A 15,619-nucleotide genomic window follows, 5' to 3' on the forward strand; every position below is an offset into this window, starting at 1 on the left:
CCTGCAATGTTGATCCCTTTTATTTGTCTCATGCATTTACGCATTTAAATTATACTATCTGCCTCTATGACATGGACGCGTACATTAGTTATTTTTGTTGCCGCTATTTTCCCGTCATCATTGTACAAAAGGAAAGATGGCACCATTGATCTGGATGGGCCGCTCGCAACATCGGCAAGGCGCCCTATCGGCAATAAGGCTGCGAAAGCCGCCTTGCAGGACGAAACGGCGAGCGAGAAGACGCAATCGTCGATCAACAAGCGCCCCGGCGAGGTCCCCTCGACTCTACTCATCCTTGATAAAAAAAGACCGAAGAAAGGTGGGTGACGCTGCTCAAGAGGCAAGAAGAGAAGATGGAGCTCAAGAAAGCAAAGAGGACTTCTCCCTGTTGACTGCGTCGACAGTTGGAATGGATCCCCGAATGCTGGCGGGGCACAACTACTACAACGTCATGATCCTCGATGAAATCGACGCCAAAATTGTGGCGGTCGAAGCAGCGGCAGAAAACCCCACCTCCGGAGGCAGCGGCGGCACCAGCAGGCGCGTCCACAACAGCGTCGATCAGTACACCTGCATCGACAACAGCAGGCGCGTCCGCGACAGCGTTAGCCAGTACACCTACGTCGGCAACGGCATTGACATCGCCATCACCGACGGAGTAGCTAGACGTCATGCTTGACGAGCCAGCGTCGACTCAGGATGTGCCATCGTCGTCACCAAACTGCTTCTTCTAGTTATGTTCAATTGATCGCTGCTACTTTGATCGCGACGACTTCAGCGGAAATAATTGCTTTTGAATGTCAACTATTTGGATTTATGTTTGGGGCGGTTTTAGGGGATGCGGCTGGGAACGGACGCGCCCCAAATGCGGCACGAGGCCGCGGTGTCCCCCATTCGATCAATCTGTCGCGTTTTGAGGTCCACTTTGGGGGCTCATGTGGTAGGGTTTTCTTCGGATAGGTCGAGGATGTGGCGAATTAGAGCATATCCACTCGCCTCCCATAGCTCCCCAGCACATCTTTTTTTCAAATCGGCGGAAATTGTTTCTCCCACCCATTCTCCAGTAGCTCAATTTTCGTTGGATTGGGCATGTTATTCGCCCGATCCCAGGCTGAACCCAGCACGTCGGGTGCGTTCGGGGAAAGCGGCGATAGGAGAAAGGGCATGTGGGCCAGCACTGTCGGCGACGCGGAGCCTGTTTCCCTCCATTTTTATTTGGCGCCCTCCATTTCTTTCCTCCATAACCACCCTCCCCGGCCTGCTCCCGCCATTTCTCGCATGCCCTCCCGCGAACACCTCCTAGATCCGCCCCCGATGCCACCCAAAAATTTCACCGGCCCAAGGTCTGTCGCCGCTGGCGGCGCGGAGAAGCCGCCGAAGCAGAGGAATCCCGGTGAGCGCAAGGAGAAGCCGGAAGGCATGACCAACATCACATGGGCGGCTGAACTGAAGCACCTGGAGGTGGTCACGTCTGACCAGAGGGTGAGGGCCCTGAAGGCCAATGCTAGGAACGTGGCACAGGATGAGGAGGAGGCAAAGGCACGGGGCCAAGCAGCGGGCGGCGTGGGCGGCCTTACTGCACGTCGTCGCCGGGTGGGCTAGCCAAACCACCGGCGCGTCTCCGTCGAGCTATTCGTCGTTGTCCCCGGCTTTCTTCCAAGAAAACTACAACCATGCGACGCCGAGGTCAAGGTACGCCATCTCGCCTGACTACCACGACGGACGATTTCGACTGTAACGTCTTCTTCCTAGCGCACTGCCCTACGCACTTCAGGCCCTCCCATGGATCTCCGGCCTTCGACACTTCGCTGGTGATACACCGTGAACGTCCCCCTTTTGACGTGTGCAATTGTTCACCGGAGTGTAGGTGAGACGCTCATGCATCAGATAATCGCGTCCGGCTGTACGGCGGTGTTCCACGGCCCTAGCTTCTTCACCTAGGAACACGCCCGAGTCTCCGCCGAGTCTGGCCTGGATTCACAAGATCTGGAGGCCAACCCGGAAGAGGAAGACAAAGCCGAAGAGGAGGAAGAGGAAGCCAAAGAGGAGGAGGAGGAAGTGGCGCCGACGAAGGGCAATGGGAAGAGGAAGAGGAAGCCGAAGTCCGCAACTCCCCTCGAGCCTCGATTCAAGTGGACGGACAAAGAAGACGTGTGCCTCGCCAAAGCATGGAAGGTCGTGAGCAATTGAGCATGGACCCGATCACCGGCGCTAACCAGAACTCCGAGAACTATTGGGCGAGGAGGAAGGCAGCGTTCGATGAGCGCAAGCTTTGCGACCCCTACTTCGTCGGCATCCACATGGATCGGGTGAGAAGGCCATGGCGACCCACTGGGGCAACGTCTAACACGCGTGCAACAAATTGCATGGGATCCAAGAGGAGATCGGTGCCCAGCCAGAGAGCGGCGCCAACTTCAAGCGCACGGTGAGCAACATTTCGCCCAAACCTCGCCTAGTTCTTTGTTGATTCATTCGTCGAGATTCATCTCTTTGCTGCAGATGATCTGCATGTTCCAGGCCTACCGCGACGACAGCAAAGGTGTCGATTTCAAGTTCCTCATTGTTTTCTCGAGGATTGAAATGAGTGAGAAGTGGAAGAAGACTCGCCTGAACCTCGCCAAGAACAAGGACGGCATGTACAAGCCGGATGTGGCCGTCGCCCCCGTGTCCGAGGGGAGGCTGGAGCTCAGCAACAAGAAGTCCAAGGTGGCGAAAGCCATGGGACCTCCGGGCGAGCAGCTGCAGGCTTCGATCGACGTGCCAATAGCAGACGTCAGGGCCCACGTCGAGCAGAGGCAGGCGAGAGCCGACGAGAGGTGGAAGTTGCATTTCCAGAAACAGAACGTGAAGATCGAGCTGCTCAAGGCCACTGCCGCAGTGACGAAGAGGAACACATAGCTGCCGTTTCTTCTGTGGGGGGTGGGGAACACGGCGAACATGAACAACGCGGTGAAGGTGTGGTACATGGCCGAGCGCATCAACATCCTGGCACCGTAGCCCAGCCATGATCCCGCGGCGAGTGCCGAGCCCATAGCAATGCCGAGCTATGTGCATCCCACGGCATCGTCAAGCTCCGGCGCGCCGGTACCTTCTTCCACGCCGAGCCCGGAGGAGGCAATGCATGGCCGGACGCCGACACCTTCTATCACGCCGACACCTTCTATCACGCCGAGCCCGGAGGAAGGAATGCATGTCGCGACGCCGGTTGCAGAAGCGTACTAGAGCGAGGCTACGCCCACCATGATCGTGTAGGCTACCTTTCGTCGTCCGTGTAATTTGATCGCTAAACTATTGCTCTGATTGGGTAGTGTTTGCCAAATTCGTGATGTTTTTTGCCTAGCGGGAATCCGAACTTTCAAAAAAAAAAAGTGTCCTGTTTGTGATGTGTTGGGGCCGAAGCTGGGGGCGGCTGGGAATTTCGTCCACCCAAGCCAAAATTAGCGTTGGCGTGAACGCCGAAATGCTATCGTTGCGCCCTGGAGGGGCAAACGGCTGGAGACGCTCCTAGTACACGGAACCGGCGGGAGAAGATGAGACCAGCCCTCCTTAGCTAGCCCGTCGCTGCCTCCATCTAGAGGACACTGCCAGAGACTAGTGTTGGACATCTTCAGATAACACCCCCTATGACTTCCACAGGGCCACGCAGAGAGCTCTAGCACAGTGACCAGGAGAAACGAGGAAAAAGAGTTGAGACCAAGGCTCCACCACGCCGTTACTCTCCATGGGAAGGAGAGAAAGGCACCAACCTTCCATGGGTCCAGCCGCCAAGCAAAGGCCAAGGCACCAAGCAGGGAGAGAAGAGCTTGGGAAGGAGAGCAGTCAATTCCTCTTTTCGGCTCGATGGAAGGCCCCTCCACGTCGCTTTAACCATCCCACGCCAGGAAACAAATGAGAATCTGAAGACTAGGGATCATGGGGATAAAAGAGAAATAAAGCAAGTAAGGAGAGTCAGAGAGGTAACCAAAAGCGATAAAGAATAATACCGGAAAGAGCCGGTCAGCACAGATTTTCCACGCGAAAGAAAAGGAACATAAATCCTAGCCGCAGTAGCACGGAGCACATCTACACGAAAAATGCCAAACGCATCGCCAAATGATTGGCGCAAATTGCCATCTACAGTTGCCCAAAACTATCTGGTAAAAGCAAACTTTTGTAACTTTTAAAATGGTAATAATACAATCATAGGGGTTACATTACATGATACACAGCACGGTGGCAGCTTAATAAGACATCAGACCAGCACCTACACATTTAACTGCGGAGGACAGGGGCAGAATTTAATTCACGAGCGACGAAGTTGGAACGTATATATCGATCTCATCCAAGGATGGGTGGTCGCACAGCTTCAAGCTGTGTTCATTTGCCAGATGCAAGAGACAGATGAAATAAAGGTGTGGCGAGATATCGGTTGTTGTTACATCTGGGTTACTGCACGGAAGATCATGCAGTACCTTCGTCAGGCACAGGGATGGTTCCGTGCCCTCTCTTTCCTGCTGGACCAACCAGGAAAATGAAGTTAAAACAATTCTGTGCCCAAAGACAGGATAACAATTCTGACGAATCAGCAAAGCCTGCTGCAACGAAGGAAATTATATTACCAGTGACAAATGTAATATAATGTGCACACGTGATCATGCTTTTACACAGCTTTTTGCACACGTGTTCTATTTCCCTTAATGAAATGTACGTGTGTTCTAACATGTTACTCCCTCCATCCACAAATAAGTGTACTTATACCTCTTGTCTTAAGTCAAATGTTTTAAAGCTTGACCAACTTTATAGGAAAAAGTGACAACATTTATGGCACCAATTTAGTATCACTAGGATCATCTTAGAAATCCATGCAGAATATGTTATATATGTTGCTACTTTTTTAAATAAAGTTGGTCAGAGTTTTAAAACTTGACTTAGGACAAGAATTAGAAGTATACTTATTTGAGGACAGAGGGAGTATGTAACTAGGGTTATTTTGCTCTCAAAAAGAACTAGGATTATTTTGAAGCAATTTAAATGATGTAAGGTGATATTTCAGTATGCAACTTTCTAAGTATTATGTGCATATAAACATAGATTGGTCAATCTAAGTTCCTTTTTTCAAAGTCCCATGGTTGGTTGCAACTCAAATTCCTCAACGTTTTTTTAAGTGAACTTTCCAAGGCAAATGAAAGATATGTGGCACTTGAAAGTATGTAAAACCATGACAAACTTATTTTCATTGTAGTTCTACAGGTATCTAAATTTCTGTACTTAAAATGTTGAACCCACCCAAATCAGTTTGCAACATCCACTGGTGAGCGGTAAAATAATGCAGGGGTATTACTTGTTACAGAAAGCCAGAAACAAAAAGAATATCCTCTCTTGTTTAGAAATATAAAAGATACATACATGTCAATGCTAAAGCTCAGATCCAAATTGTCACCTAAGTCAAAGAACTTGGGTTTCAGAAAACTTTTTGGACCAAGAAAGTCAGTAAATGGTGATAGCATGATGGGGATAGCATGGTTGTTACTTAGTATACATTAGATTAAGTGGGGTTGCTAGAAATGGCATCATGCTAATCGAAGAGAAAAGGGTTGTAATCATGACAGGCACTTGTCATCAATAAAACTGACAGGAATTGTTGTGGTACGCAAATACTTCCAAAAGGGGATGTCACAGCTAATCTGTATACAAAAATGACAAGTAATCGTAGTATTTTATGACCGTAATCAAAGTTTATAGCTTACCAGATCATCAGTCTCAGCAGATGTATGAATGTGATTCCAGAGCACCTCCTTTAAGGCATGAACATCGACTTGTTTCGATACCTTGTCATATTTTATATCTATCTTATTGACCTATGATTCAGAAAGGAAATAGACATCAGCTCAGATCTGCAAACACAGGCCCAAAGTACCAGACATGAATAATCATTGATTTGTGAAAGTGAAAATATCAAAATACAATTGAATGATACAGAAAATATGTCCATACTAAGAACAATCTGGGACTGTATCTAAAGAACAAGAGGAAAACATGGACAACATCAGCACAGGTTCGTGTTTTTACTATATAGACACATAACATGTCATTTTCTTGTCTAGGGGACTATTAAGCAGCACAAAGCAAAGCTTATGCGCAGGTTCATTATGAGGTGAACAAGTTAGCTCATCAGGATCATAGATAAATCATCCCAATTCCTTAAATGGGATCATTTGGCCTTCAACCCACCTCCTCTTTTGCACAACGCAAGTCCACTAAGTGTTGTTTTACAATGTAAGACGTGAGGAAAAGTAGCATAGATGCCACAATTGTTTCACTTCCTGCCCCTGCTTTAATGCAGTATAAGAGACCAAATGGTTCTTATATGTGAAATAGGGTGGTCCAATATAATATATATTTTCTTCAATTATGTTCCCCTTTGTTTAGTGCATACTATGGCATGGACATATATTATGAAATCGAGTACTTCAGTAACGTCTGGCTGCAGTTTACACTTCTGTGTATATACTCTAATTCAAACAACATGCATCTACCAACACACAAATCAGATCCAGATTCAGATTCAATCCACACCAAGAAATAAGAAAGAAGATTTTAATGGTGCATAGTACTCCTTCCATCCGAAGAAACATGTCTGAGATTTGTTAATATTCAGATGTATCTAGATACTGTTTAATGTCCAGATACAACTAAATTTAGACAAATCTTCGACATGTTTCATGGGGCGGAGGGAGTACTAAATATTGCAGCACGAAAACACTGTTCATTTCAGATTTGTTAGAGTATAGACTTAATGGTTAGTGCACAAAGTGGACCAAGTCACCGTCTTGCACCTCAAACAATTAATTGAAGTGAAATGGAACTGCATAGCTTGAAGGTTCAAGCCATGAAGCAAACTTCCAACATATTATTTCAATATTGTTTGGTCTAGATGTATTCACCTTTGATCATTATATCACAGTAAAGTTATATCATATAATAAGGCAAGCTACACAAGCATTACATACAGTAGAATCATAAAGCTGCATCTTATGAACAAACAAGTCAGACAGCCAATGATAGTATTGCTCAGTCGAGATCAGAAACAAAATATTGGAAACCACTATCTACCAATTATTAAGTCTATAGTAGTGCAACAAATTTAAGATCCTTGTTAAAATATTAAGCCTGAGTGAAAGGTGCTGTTATTGCATTGCTCATCAATAATCATGAAGGTAGGAGGGCTGTATATAGCCATATCAACTGAACTTTCTTCATATGCACATAGAAAGATAAAAAGACAGAAGCACATCCCAATATAGTATACAAAAACGAATGTCTTAAAAGCAGAGAGGAACAAGGATGAACACCTGTCTTGGTTTAGCAATAAGATTTACTGACTCTTCTACATCACTAGCCGCATTTCCTTCATCAAGATGATCATTGCACAAATTATCATCATCCCAAGGTCCAGATGCCATAAAGTCATCATTGTTGTCCCTTGAATCATCTACAAGGATGGGGCAAAGGTGCCATGGTTACCATCATATCAAAAAGAGATAGGTGAGCATTGTTTTAGCAGAATCATATCAACAGGAATATAGGCAGTCCACAGTTGGTACTCTGAAGACATAACCTAGTATGAGACCTAGCTCTGTTGACATTACAGTGGATTATGATAATGCCATTCATCTATCCAGCTTTTGCCTATTTTACCTTCTTAGCCAAGTTTTTTACCTCTGTTCCGGCAGCAGATTATAGTTCAGCACAGCACAGTTCGTCAACTGCAAACAGAGCCCTAGTTCTAATAGGATCCTACCTAAAATCTGTCATTGTCTAAGAGATTAAATCTTGCTTGGATTATGCAAAATAAAAGATTAAAACCTAAAATCAAAACCAGTGATTTCAGACTGAAACATAAATAATACAATATGATCGACAGCACAGTTTATTTAGGAAACAACTTGAACTTGAAAAGATATCAGAAACAAAAAGGAACTAGAGGAAAGCAACACCAATAGTGAAAATTAAAGCTATATTGTTTTAGAACAGCAATGTCTACCAAGGACCTCTAACAAATACCAGGAAGGGAAATACTCAATTTAAATAAATAAAGCGAGAATGTAGCAAAATTTACCAAGTGGTTTTCTTCTTTTCCGAGCCAGGCACTATAAAAAGATCAATAAGTTATTACAATAAACCTTAGATCCATATTAAGAACATTTTTCATGAAAAGTTAGAATTACCAGAACATCTGGAAGAAGAAATAATTTAACAAGACTTTCAGGTTGGTAATGACAATCCACTGGAAGTTTATTGTTGCAGCTACCCTTATTTGCAGGCAGCAGCAAAGATTTCGGGTTCTTGGGAGGTGCAAACACATTTTCCATCTCATATTCCAATGCATTGGTGAAATCGATATCAGGTTCCTCTTTGCCTCGTTTCTTCTTTGTCTTTTTTGCTACATCCAAATCACCAGATGAAGTCCGGGCAGTCTCGAGATCTAGATGAAGGTAAACTCCAACATTAAGCAAGCCAGTCTGAAATGGAACAACAAAAGAAAACAGGACTAACTGCACAGATTTACCTTTAGCTTTTCGATATTTCCAATGCTCAGGTCCAGCCCAAGCATTTGTTTTTGACGAAAAGCCCATGCCAAGTGACAATAGATCTGTAATTTTCTCGAACCTTCGGTCTACATCAGGACCATCGGGGTCCTGAAAAGTGTACTCATCGGTTCCCTGATACACCAATACAGTCAAGACAACCAGAGAATCAGGTTTGGAGCTCTAAGGTTGTAACAAACTTTAAATGTTATTCAACAGAATAATTGCCTCTGCACAACCCTAAGGCCATCTACAATGCAAGGTGTTTAGAAAAGTAAACCAGTTTTAAATTAGGCACCACTGCTTATTTATGCAAGGAAAGTGCTTAATTAGGCACCTCCACTGTAGAAATATGCACTGGTGCTTGAGAAAAGAACTGGTTTATATTGTAAGCACCTTGCGCTGTAGATGGCCTGGAAGTGGGTATTTTCACCAGAAGAGGAATAATCATTTGTAGGCATAAGATTTAACAACAAAAGAAATGCTTGTGTGCAAGCTACAAAATATATGAATCAATAATTCTACTGGATGACAATGGACTTAGCTCACATATTTTCAAATGCTCTTTCTGTTTCAAAATACTAGATGCCTCATTAGAGTTGGGAAACAATAATTAACAGTTTGAGTGAGATGTACATATTCCCATTCAATTATCGCCATGTCCATCTCTATTGTCTACCAAGGAATTAAATTACCCTGTGTCATCTTAAAAGCAACACATGCAATGCAAGTAGAAGAAACTAAAATGGAATCTAGTTTGAAACCGAGGACGTACATAACACACAAGTAGACAACAGATGTTCCCCTCAGAAATGTAGCTATGTTCTGTATGTAATTTTGTCAAGTTTACAAGTACCTCTTCGTAGTTTGTTGAGTTGAAATTCATCGAATTGCCGTTTTCATCATATGCAACATCCTGATCATTGCCGCCACCAAAATCCCATGTTTCACAATCAGGTTGCATGTTGTCATCATTCTCGCTGTTATTACTGTCAACCATCTGATCTTCCATCACTGGCATTTGCCCGGAAGATGCATCATGTGATGGCCTTTTATTTTCTTCATCAAAATGAGCCACAATATCCCTCAAGGTAGGAGAGATATCATTGCACAGAGGCATGTGAACTATCATTTGCTCAATTTGTTCTATCAAAAAAGTAGCAACTTAGTGAAAACGCATTGGGAGCAAGATGTAAAGATCATTCGCAGCAGAATGACAGACTGATATTACCTTTTGCAAATGAAAGATCAATCACCTCAGCCTTCTCTTGGATATCAGATAAGATAAAATTGTCTGGTGCTTCAAACGAATCAAAAAGCACACGACAACTGCCATACACTCCAAGATTGTACAATAAGAGACCCTTCGCTCCACCTTCATCAAACTGAGCCGTGGTCTGGTGGTATAAAGGATCCACCGTGAAGGCAACTAGAAGTGCAAATAAAAGATCTTATGATTTCAGCCCAATGATCAAATAAATATGACCTATAGAAGCATAAAGAGAAAAGACTTGGAACATACCATCAAACTTCTTCACATTAAGAGCCTCAAAAGAGGACTCCAATGTCGAAGCAGGTGAAATCTGCAGAGACAAAAACATCGTAAGCAAAATAACAAATAAGTAAAATAAAAGAAAGTCAATAATCAGCTCAAAGATATGTACCCTCTTATCCGCATCCTTTTTGTTGATGCCTTCCTGTGCAGGCTCTGCATCGCCACCCTCTCCCAAATCTTCAATGATAATTATCGAATCAGGACATTGGGATGTAGAAATGTAACTTATATTTTCAACATTTAATTGTGAACATGAAGTTAAAAGTTCACGGTAAGCAGCTAAGGAATTCCCCAAATACTGCCGTGAGAATATAAAAGCAACAAGATGTACAAAATTCAACCAATGCCCTTCTCGGAAGGTTGATACCCATCTAAAGTGCACACTCCTTGTAAACCAGTGTAATATAGTAATGTAAAGCTGAGCAATTTCCCAAGAAAATGGTAACGTGACACTATTTTATTGCCTTTGGACAACAAAAAAAGATGAGCTAAAATCCTGACACTGCAGTTTTTTAATAGAAAACTTAAAAGATGTTTCTATTTTCCTTTGGATTTAGAACACGGTCTTCTTCAGTAAACCCCAAAATCCTTGTATTGCAACTTACTTCTGAGTTTCGTTTTACGATGTCTAGTGGTTTACAGTATAAAAGGGACAAATTACACTCCAAATTAGTTGTAAGATATTAGCAATGATAGTGGGTACGTACCAGCCTCTTCCCCCCTTCCTGCACGGTTGATCCCACCGAGCACCTTGTATGCCTCAGAGTGCACCGAATCCACACGCAGCGAATATATCTTCACACCCGCCTCCAGCGTGCAGCTAGCCTGGAACGAAAACCATGATTTTTTTCCGCCAAACATATCTCTACTATTAAGAGCAAATTGGTGAATGCCTGGTGTCACATTTTCAGGATGGATAATAATACCCCCCACGTCCTCAATTCATATTTCCTCCCTCAAACCACCCGGTCCGCACTCCTCAAAAATAGCTAACCATCTTATCTTATCTTATCTTATCTTGCTAATAGGAACAACTACCATGATGGAGTTATCACAGTTTGACTCAATTTACCACACGCATATCATCATGGCAACCCATCGTTTCCGACTCTGGTGGCGTGGCATCGCCGCACCGATGGGTGGGACTGCCATGCGCAAATCTGGAAGGTGTAGCAGTGCGAGTCGGCTTTCCCATGGTGCGTGCACGTCGCGGCCGCCGGTAGCTCTTTGGATGAACGGGGCGACTGAATTTTTTCGGCTCTTTGGATGGAGGAGGGAGGGAGTAGATCGAGGGTTAAGCAGCGACCATGGCGTGTGGTCTACCGCGTACGCCTTATTTGCCGTGCGCAAGAGAAATTGAGAAAAGAGATGAGAATAGCTGGAGACATAGATTTGGCTTGTGTGTTTACTGCTGCTGCCGCTGACTGCTAGCGCGCGTGTTTGCCTGCCAATTGCAAATGTGTGTTTCCGCTTCGTCAATTTTTTATGGGTAATATCAGAAATTAATTTTGTATCATATAAAAAATATGGCAATGTCAGAAATAAATTTCTATCATATGAATTTTTTTGTTGTGCCATGAGAATGGGAAAGAGCGGAGAAAAATGAATGGTAAAGTTTGTGTATTATAAACCAATTTTACGGTTCAAACTGATCTATTGAATGATTCTGGTTCATGCCATATTAATTTCCCATTCTATCCTGGACAGAACTACATCGAGGTCGACCTTGTTTTTGCTTATAGTCAGGTCACCGAAACTATCCATTTGTGGTAAAGGAATATTTCCAAAAATAGTAATAGTGGGCCCGCATGGGAACCAAAGGAAAGCACAGGCAACTCTTCAACGGCGGAGTAACAACCGTGCGGCTGATGGAGGAGTGGTTTAGCTCCGGAGGGCGGGGAGGTCGGCAGCCTGAACCGTCCGCCGAATGGCAGGGAGGCCGGCAGCCGAAACCGTGCGCCGGGGGGTGTGGAGGCCGACGGTGAGTGGCTCACGGGAGGATGGGATGGACGTGAGAGAGCTAGCCGTGGAAGGGCGCCAAACAGCGAGTGACCTTGGCGGCGTGTGTGGCCACAGGCGGCATGAGTAACCCATGCGGTGGTGTCGGGAGAATGTGAAATTGGGAAAAGTTTGTTATTTTAAAATTAAAATTAGGGAAATTTGGGTGAGGAAGAAAGCAGGATTGTCCGACTTTTCTCAGTACTCCAATACCAACAAGCACTGACATGTGGTTTTCATTGGTTATCATTACAAAAAAAGTATTATCATCCTAATGACCAAGAGATAATAATATTTTCCATTTATTTGCAAAAAATTGTTTGGTTACTTAGTATTTTCTTTTATGCTTTCATGCAATAAATGATTTGTTCATCCAATTTGCACCGGGAGTACTTTATGTTCACATCCTTATATTTTTATGAAAATAAAACTTCATGCTAACTCGATAGATTGATTGTGCAGGATGGCTACGAGTTGACAAAGAGATTTTTGATACACATACTCAAGTACCTTGCTAATGACATTGAAAATAACATACAGGATGTTGTGCGAGCATATGTTATTCACGATCAAGAGAGCATGGATTTAATAAATAATATAAGAAATAATATGTCGGTCTCGTTGCCTTTTATAATTATTACACTAAATTATGTGATATGATCTTATGATATTTTAAATATTATGTGGTTATTTTTATGTACTTAAATGTTTTTGCGCATCATTTACACTTGTAATATTTGTGAAACTACATAAAGTAGAGATCGATGTAATATTGTGACTGGCATAAGGTAGGGAGCCGTGGCGAAGCACGGGCATTCCACTAGTTTTAGAAGAAAAGAACAATAAATCTCCTCCCGATTTGATAAAGACTGGAAATGGAACATCTCAGCACACAACGCACTTTCTGGAAGTTAGTCTCGTCGTCATCCTCTTCCCCCGCCTGGATGATCTCGCTGAGGTGGTCGATGAGCCCCAGCTCCCACGTGTTCTTCTGGTTGATTTTCTACCAAATTTCGCGGAGGAGAGAAAAAACAGAAGTTTAGTAAGAGCGAGGGAACGACCTAGGGTTTTGAAGGTGGGGAATACGTACGTTCTCCGAGGCGAGCTTGATGCAGTTATGTAATAGGTCCATGACCTCGTCCCGGTTGAGGAGGTTGGGGTGTGGGGCCTTGGGCGCTAGCGTGGCGGCGAGGGAGCGCCGGCGTACGGAGGCCGCGCGGGCCATAGCGCGCGCGCGGGCGCGCTCTTGCTGGTCGTCATTGGAGCCGAGCGGGAACGCCGGCGGCGGCGACTGCAGCAGCAGCCGCGAACCGGCCGCCGTCCCACGGCCGAGAGGCGGGGTCGGCGCCGGCGGGGGGGCGGTAGCGGCGGCGTCCTCGGCTGGCGGCATCTCGGGATGGACGGCGGCAAGGGAAAGGGGATCGGATTTGGGGAAATTGCGGGGCCTTCTGCTTCGCGTGGAGTGGGTTGCCCTGGCGGGGGTGATTTCAAATTTTTTGGGATGCCGCTAAAAGAGGATCTCAGCCCATCTAACGGGGCCACCCGTCCCAACCCAGCGTGTCCAAATGGGTTCAAACCGGCCAAAAAGGTGATCCAGCCTGAATCCATCCAAAAACAGATGGCCGCGGTATCCAAGATGATTGAAAGTCGACAAAAATCTGGGCATCGTTTGCGTGGCCGTGGATGCCGGGCGCTGGCCGCTCGCGTTCTTCCCTTGCTCCACGTGTCATAGAGACATAACTTCACTTTTTATTAAAATTAAATATATTACATTTTTTAATACTACATACTAATAGCCTAGCTACCGAGGCCTCGCTGCCGCGGCTGTGGATTTCACTCAACGTCGGCGGACTCTATGCGTGAGGATTCAACTCCAGCTTACCAGCTGGGTGGCCCGGCGGCGGCCTTCCTCCGACGTTCCTTCGCGGCCGCCCTCCTCTTGTCTGCCCTTGCAGCTTGGGCGCGGCCGCCCTCCTCTTGCCTCCTGCGACGTCATGGTCTGCTTCTCGCTCAACTCGCGTGCGGCGGCGCGTTCCACAACGTCCCATGCCTCGAGGCGGATGAGGCCGGTGTCCCGAGCCTCCTTGTTCCCATGCTAGCGTAGTTGCCACTCTTGTCGGCCTAGCTCCGCTTCCACACCCGCCTCATGGGCGCGTCGGTCGGGCAAGGGTATCTGGAGGAGGCGACGGGTAGCCTCCTGGGCGATGAGCTCGTTCTTCCGTCCGATGAGGTCGCCTAAACGGCGGCGACCGGCCCGGACGGAGGCCTCGTGCTCCCTTCTCTCGCGTGTGAGCTTGGCGAGACGCGCCTCGATGGTAGCATTGAGCTTCGCCATCTCGCGGTGGTGGACTGCGTCCGCCTCCTCCTCAGCGGCGTCCGCGACGGCATCCGCCTCCTCCTCGGTAGCGGGGTCGGGCGCCTCCTCCGTGGCCTCGTACCAGCCACCCACGTCTGCTTCGCGTCCTCTGCCTTCTTTGCCGCCCCCTCGGCCGCGACACGGATCGCCTCGTCGGCGGCGACCCAACGCACATCCGACCGCTCCTCCTCCACCGTCCGCGGGAACCTAGCGCAGGCGGTGAGGAAGAGCTTCGCCCACGTGGTCTGCAGCCTGCGCGGCATGGCGATGGAGGAGGAGAGGGCGCCGGAGAAGATAGAGGGTGAGAGGGAGGTGGAGTGGGTGAGCTCTGAGAGGCCGCGCGTGTCGTCTTTTATAGCCGGCGGCCTTGGCGGGAAACTTGGGGTGATCGCGCGCCCTAGGCCTTTTCGCGCGCGTGGGAAACCTGGTGCGCGCGGGAACTTTCCCGCGCCTTCTCCCGCCATTGTTGTCCCGTCGAGGCCTGCCATGGCGTAGGACCGTCCAGGGAAGAGGAACCACGTGGCGGCTTTTTGTGTCGCCGCGTTGGGCGCAACATGCGACCCAAACGGACACGCGGACGCGAGGTGCTATCCGCGTGTCCGCGTGCAGCCACGCAAACGGCCGAAACCGGACCGCGCGGGCACGCCCGGTTTGGGTACCAGCATTGGAGATGGCCTCACACAACTAACTGATAGATTTGCTAGCTCCCGTGCATCTCCAACAGAAACGCTATAAAAAACCGTCAATTTACCGCGCCAAGGCGTGTTTTAGCCGCTCCAGCAGACGCGCTAAAATCCGTGATGTGTAAATAATTTTTAAATGTGCGTTATTTTTACAATCGCGTGCACCAAATATGCCGCCCTCGCTCCAGCGCGCAGCAAAAGCCACAACGAGCGCGCGAAGAGCAACCGCTAGCTGAAAATTCCCCGCGTGCCCACCCGCCTCCACCCCTCGCTCTCGCCGGCCATGGACACCGAAGGCGCCGCTCCCTTGACCCCTCCGTACTCCATCCCCGGAGCGTCGTCGCCTCCTCCGCCGCTGGTGCCGTCGCTCCCACCCGCGGCCTCTTCACCACCCTACGATTGTCGGCCGCGCCGGGCGCCGCTCCGCCGCAGCCAGCCTCCCCCAAGGCCGGCAAACGGC

At 47.1% G+C, this 15,619-nt stretch overlaps 1 protein-coding gene across 3 annotated transcripts; it reads right to left on the reverse strand.

Annotated features, from left to right (window-relative positions):
- Nucleotides 1–4,134: 4,134 nt before the first annotated feature.
- LOC127323580 (condensin complex subunit 2) lies at nt 4,135–13,626 on the reverse strand. Of its 3 annotated transcripts, none has more exons than XM_051351703.2 (13): nt 13,211–13,626; nt 13,022–13,123; nt 10,830–10,947; nt 10,232–10,299; nt 10,090–10,150; nt 9,799–9,996; nt 9,424–9,713; nt 8,549–8,678; nt 8,208–8,464; nt 8,099–8,129; nt 7,332–7,471; nt 5,727–5,837; nt 4,135–4,493 (listed from the first exon to the last, which is right to left on the reverse strand). In XM_051351703.2, the coding sequence occupies exons 1-13, from the start codon at nt 13,508–13,510 to the stop codon at nt 4,278–4,280; spliced, it is 2,022 nt and encodes a 673-aa protein (XP_051207663.1). In that variant the 5' UTR covers nt 13,511–13,626; the 3' UTR covers nt 4,135–4,277. The 3 variants fall into 3 exon arrangements, with proteins under 3 accessions (XP_051207663.1, XP_051207661.1, XP_051207662.1); XM_051351701.2 differs by having other exon boundaries at nt 8,549–8,702; XM_051351702.2 differs by having other exon boundaries at nt 4,135–4,490; nt 8,549–8,702; nt 13,211–13,625.
- Between the last annotated feature and the right edge of the window lie 1,993 nt (nt 13,627–15,619).

This window comes from Lolium perenne, chromosome 3, assembly GCF_019359855.2.
Source record: "Lolium perenne isolate Kyuss_39 chromosome 3, Kyuss_2.0, whole genome shotgun sequence".
NCBI classification, from domain to species: Eukaryota; Viridiplantae; Streptophyta; class Magnoliopsida; order Poales; family Poaceae; genus Lolium; species Lolium perenne.

Coding starts and splice junctions, on each gene's coding strand:
- LOC127323580 (XM_051351701.2), bottom strand. CDS start 13,510: ATGCCGCCAGCCGAGGACGCCGCCGCTACCGCCCCCCCGCCGGCGCCG. Junction 9,997..10,089: donor TAATGTGAAGAAGTTTGATG/GTATGTTCCAAG, acceptor TTGCACTTCTAG/TTGCCTTCACGGTGGATCCT. Junction 4,494..5,726: donor CTGCTGAGACTGATGATCTG/GTAAGCTATAAA, acceptor TGGTTGGTCCAG/CAGGAAAGAGAGGGCACGGA.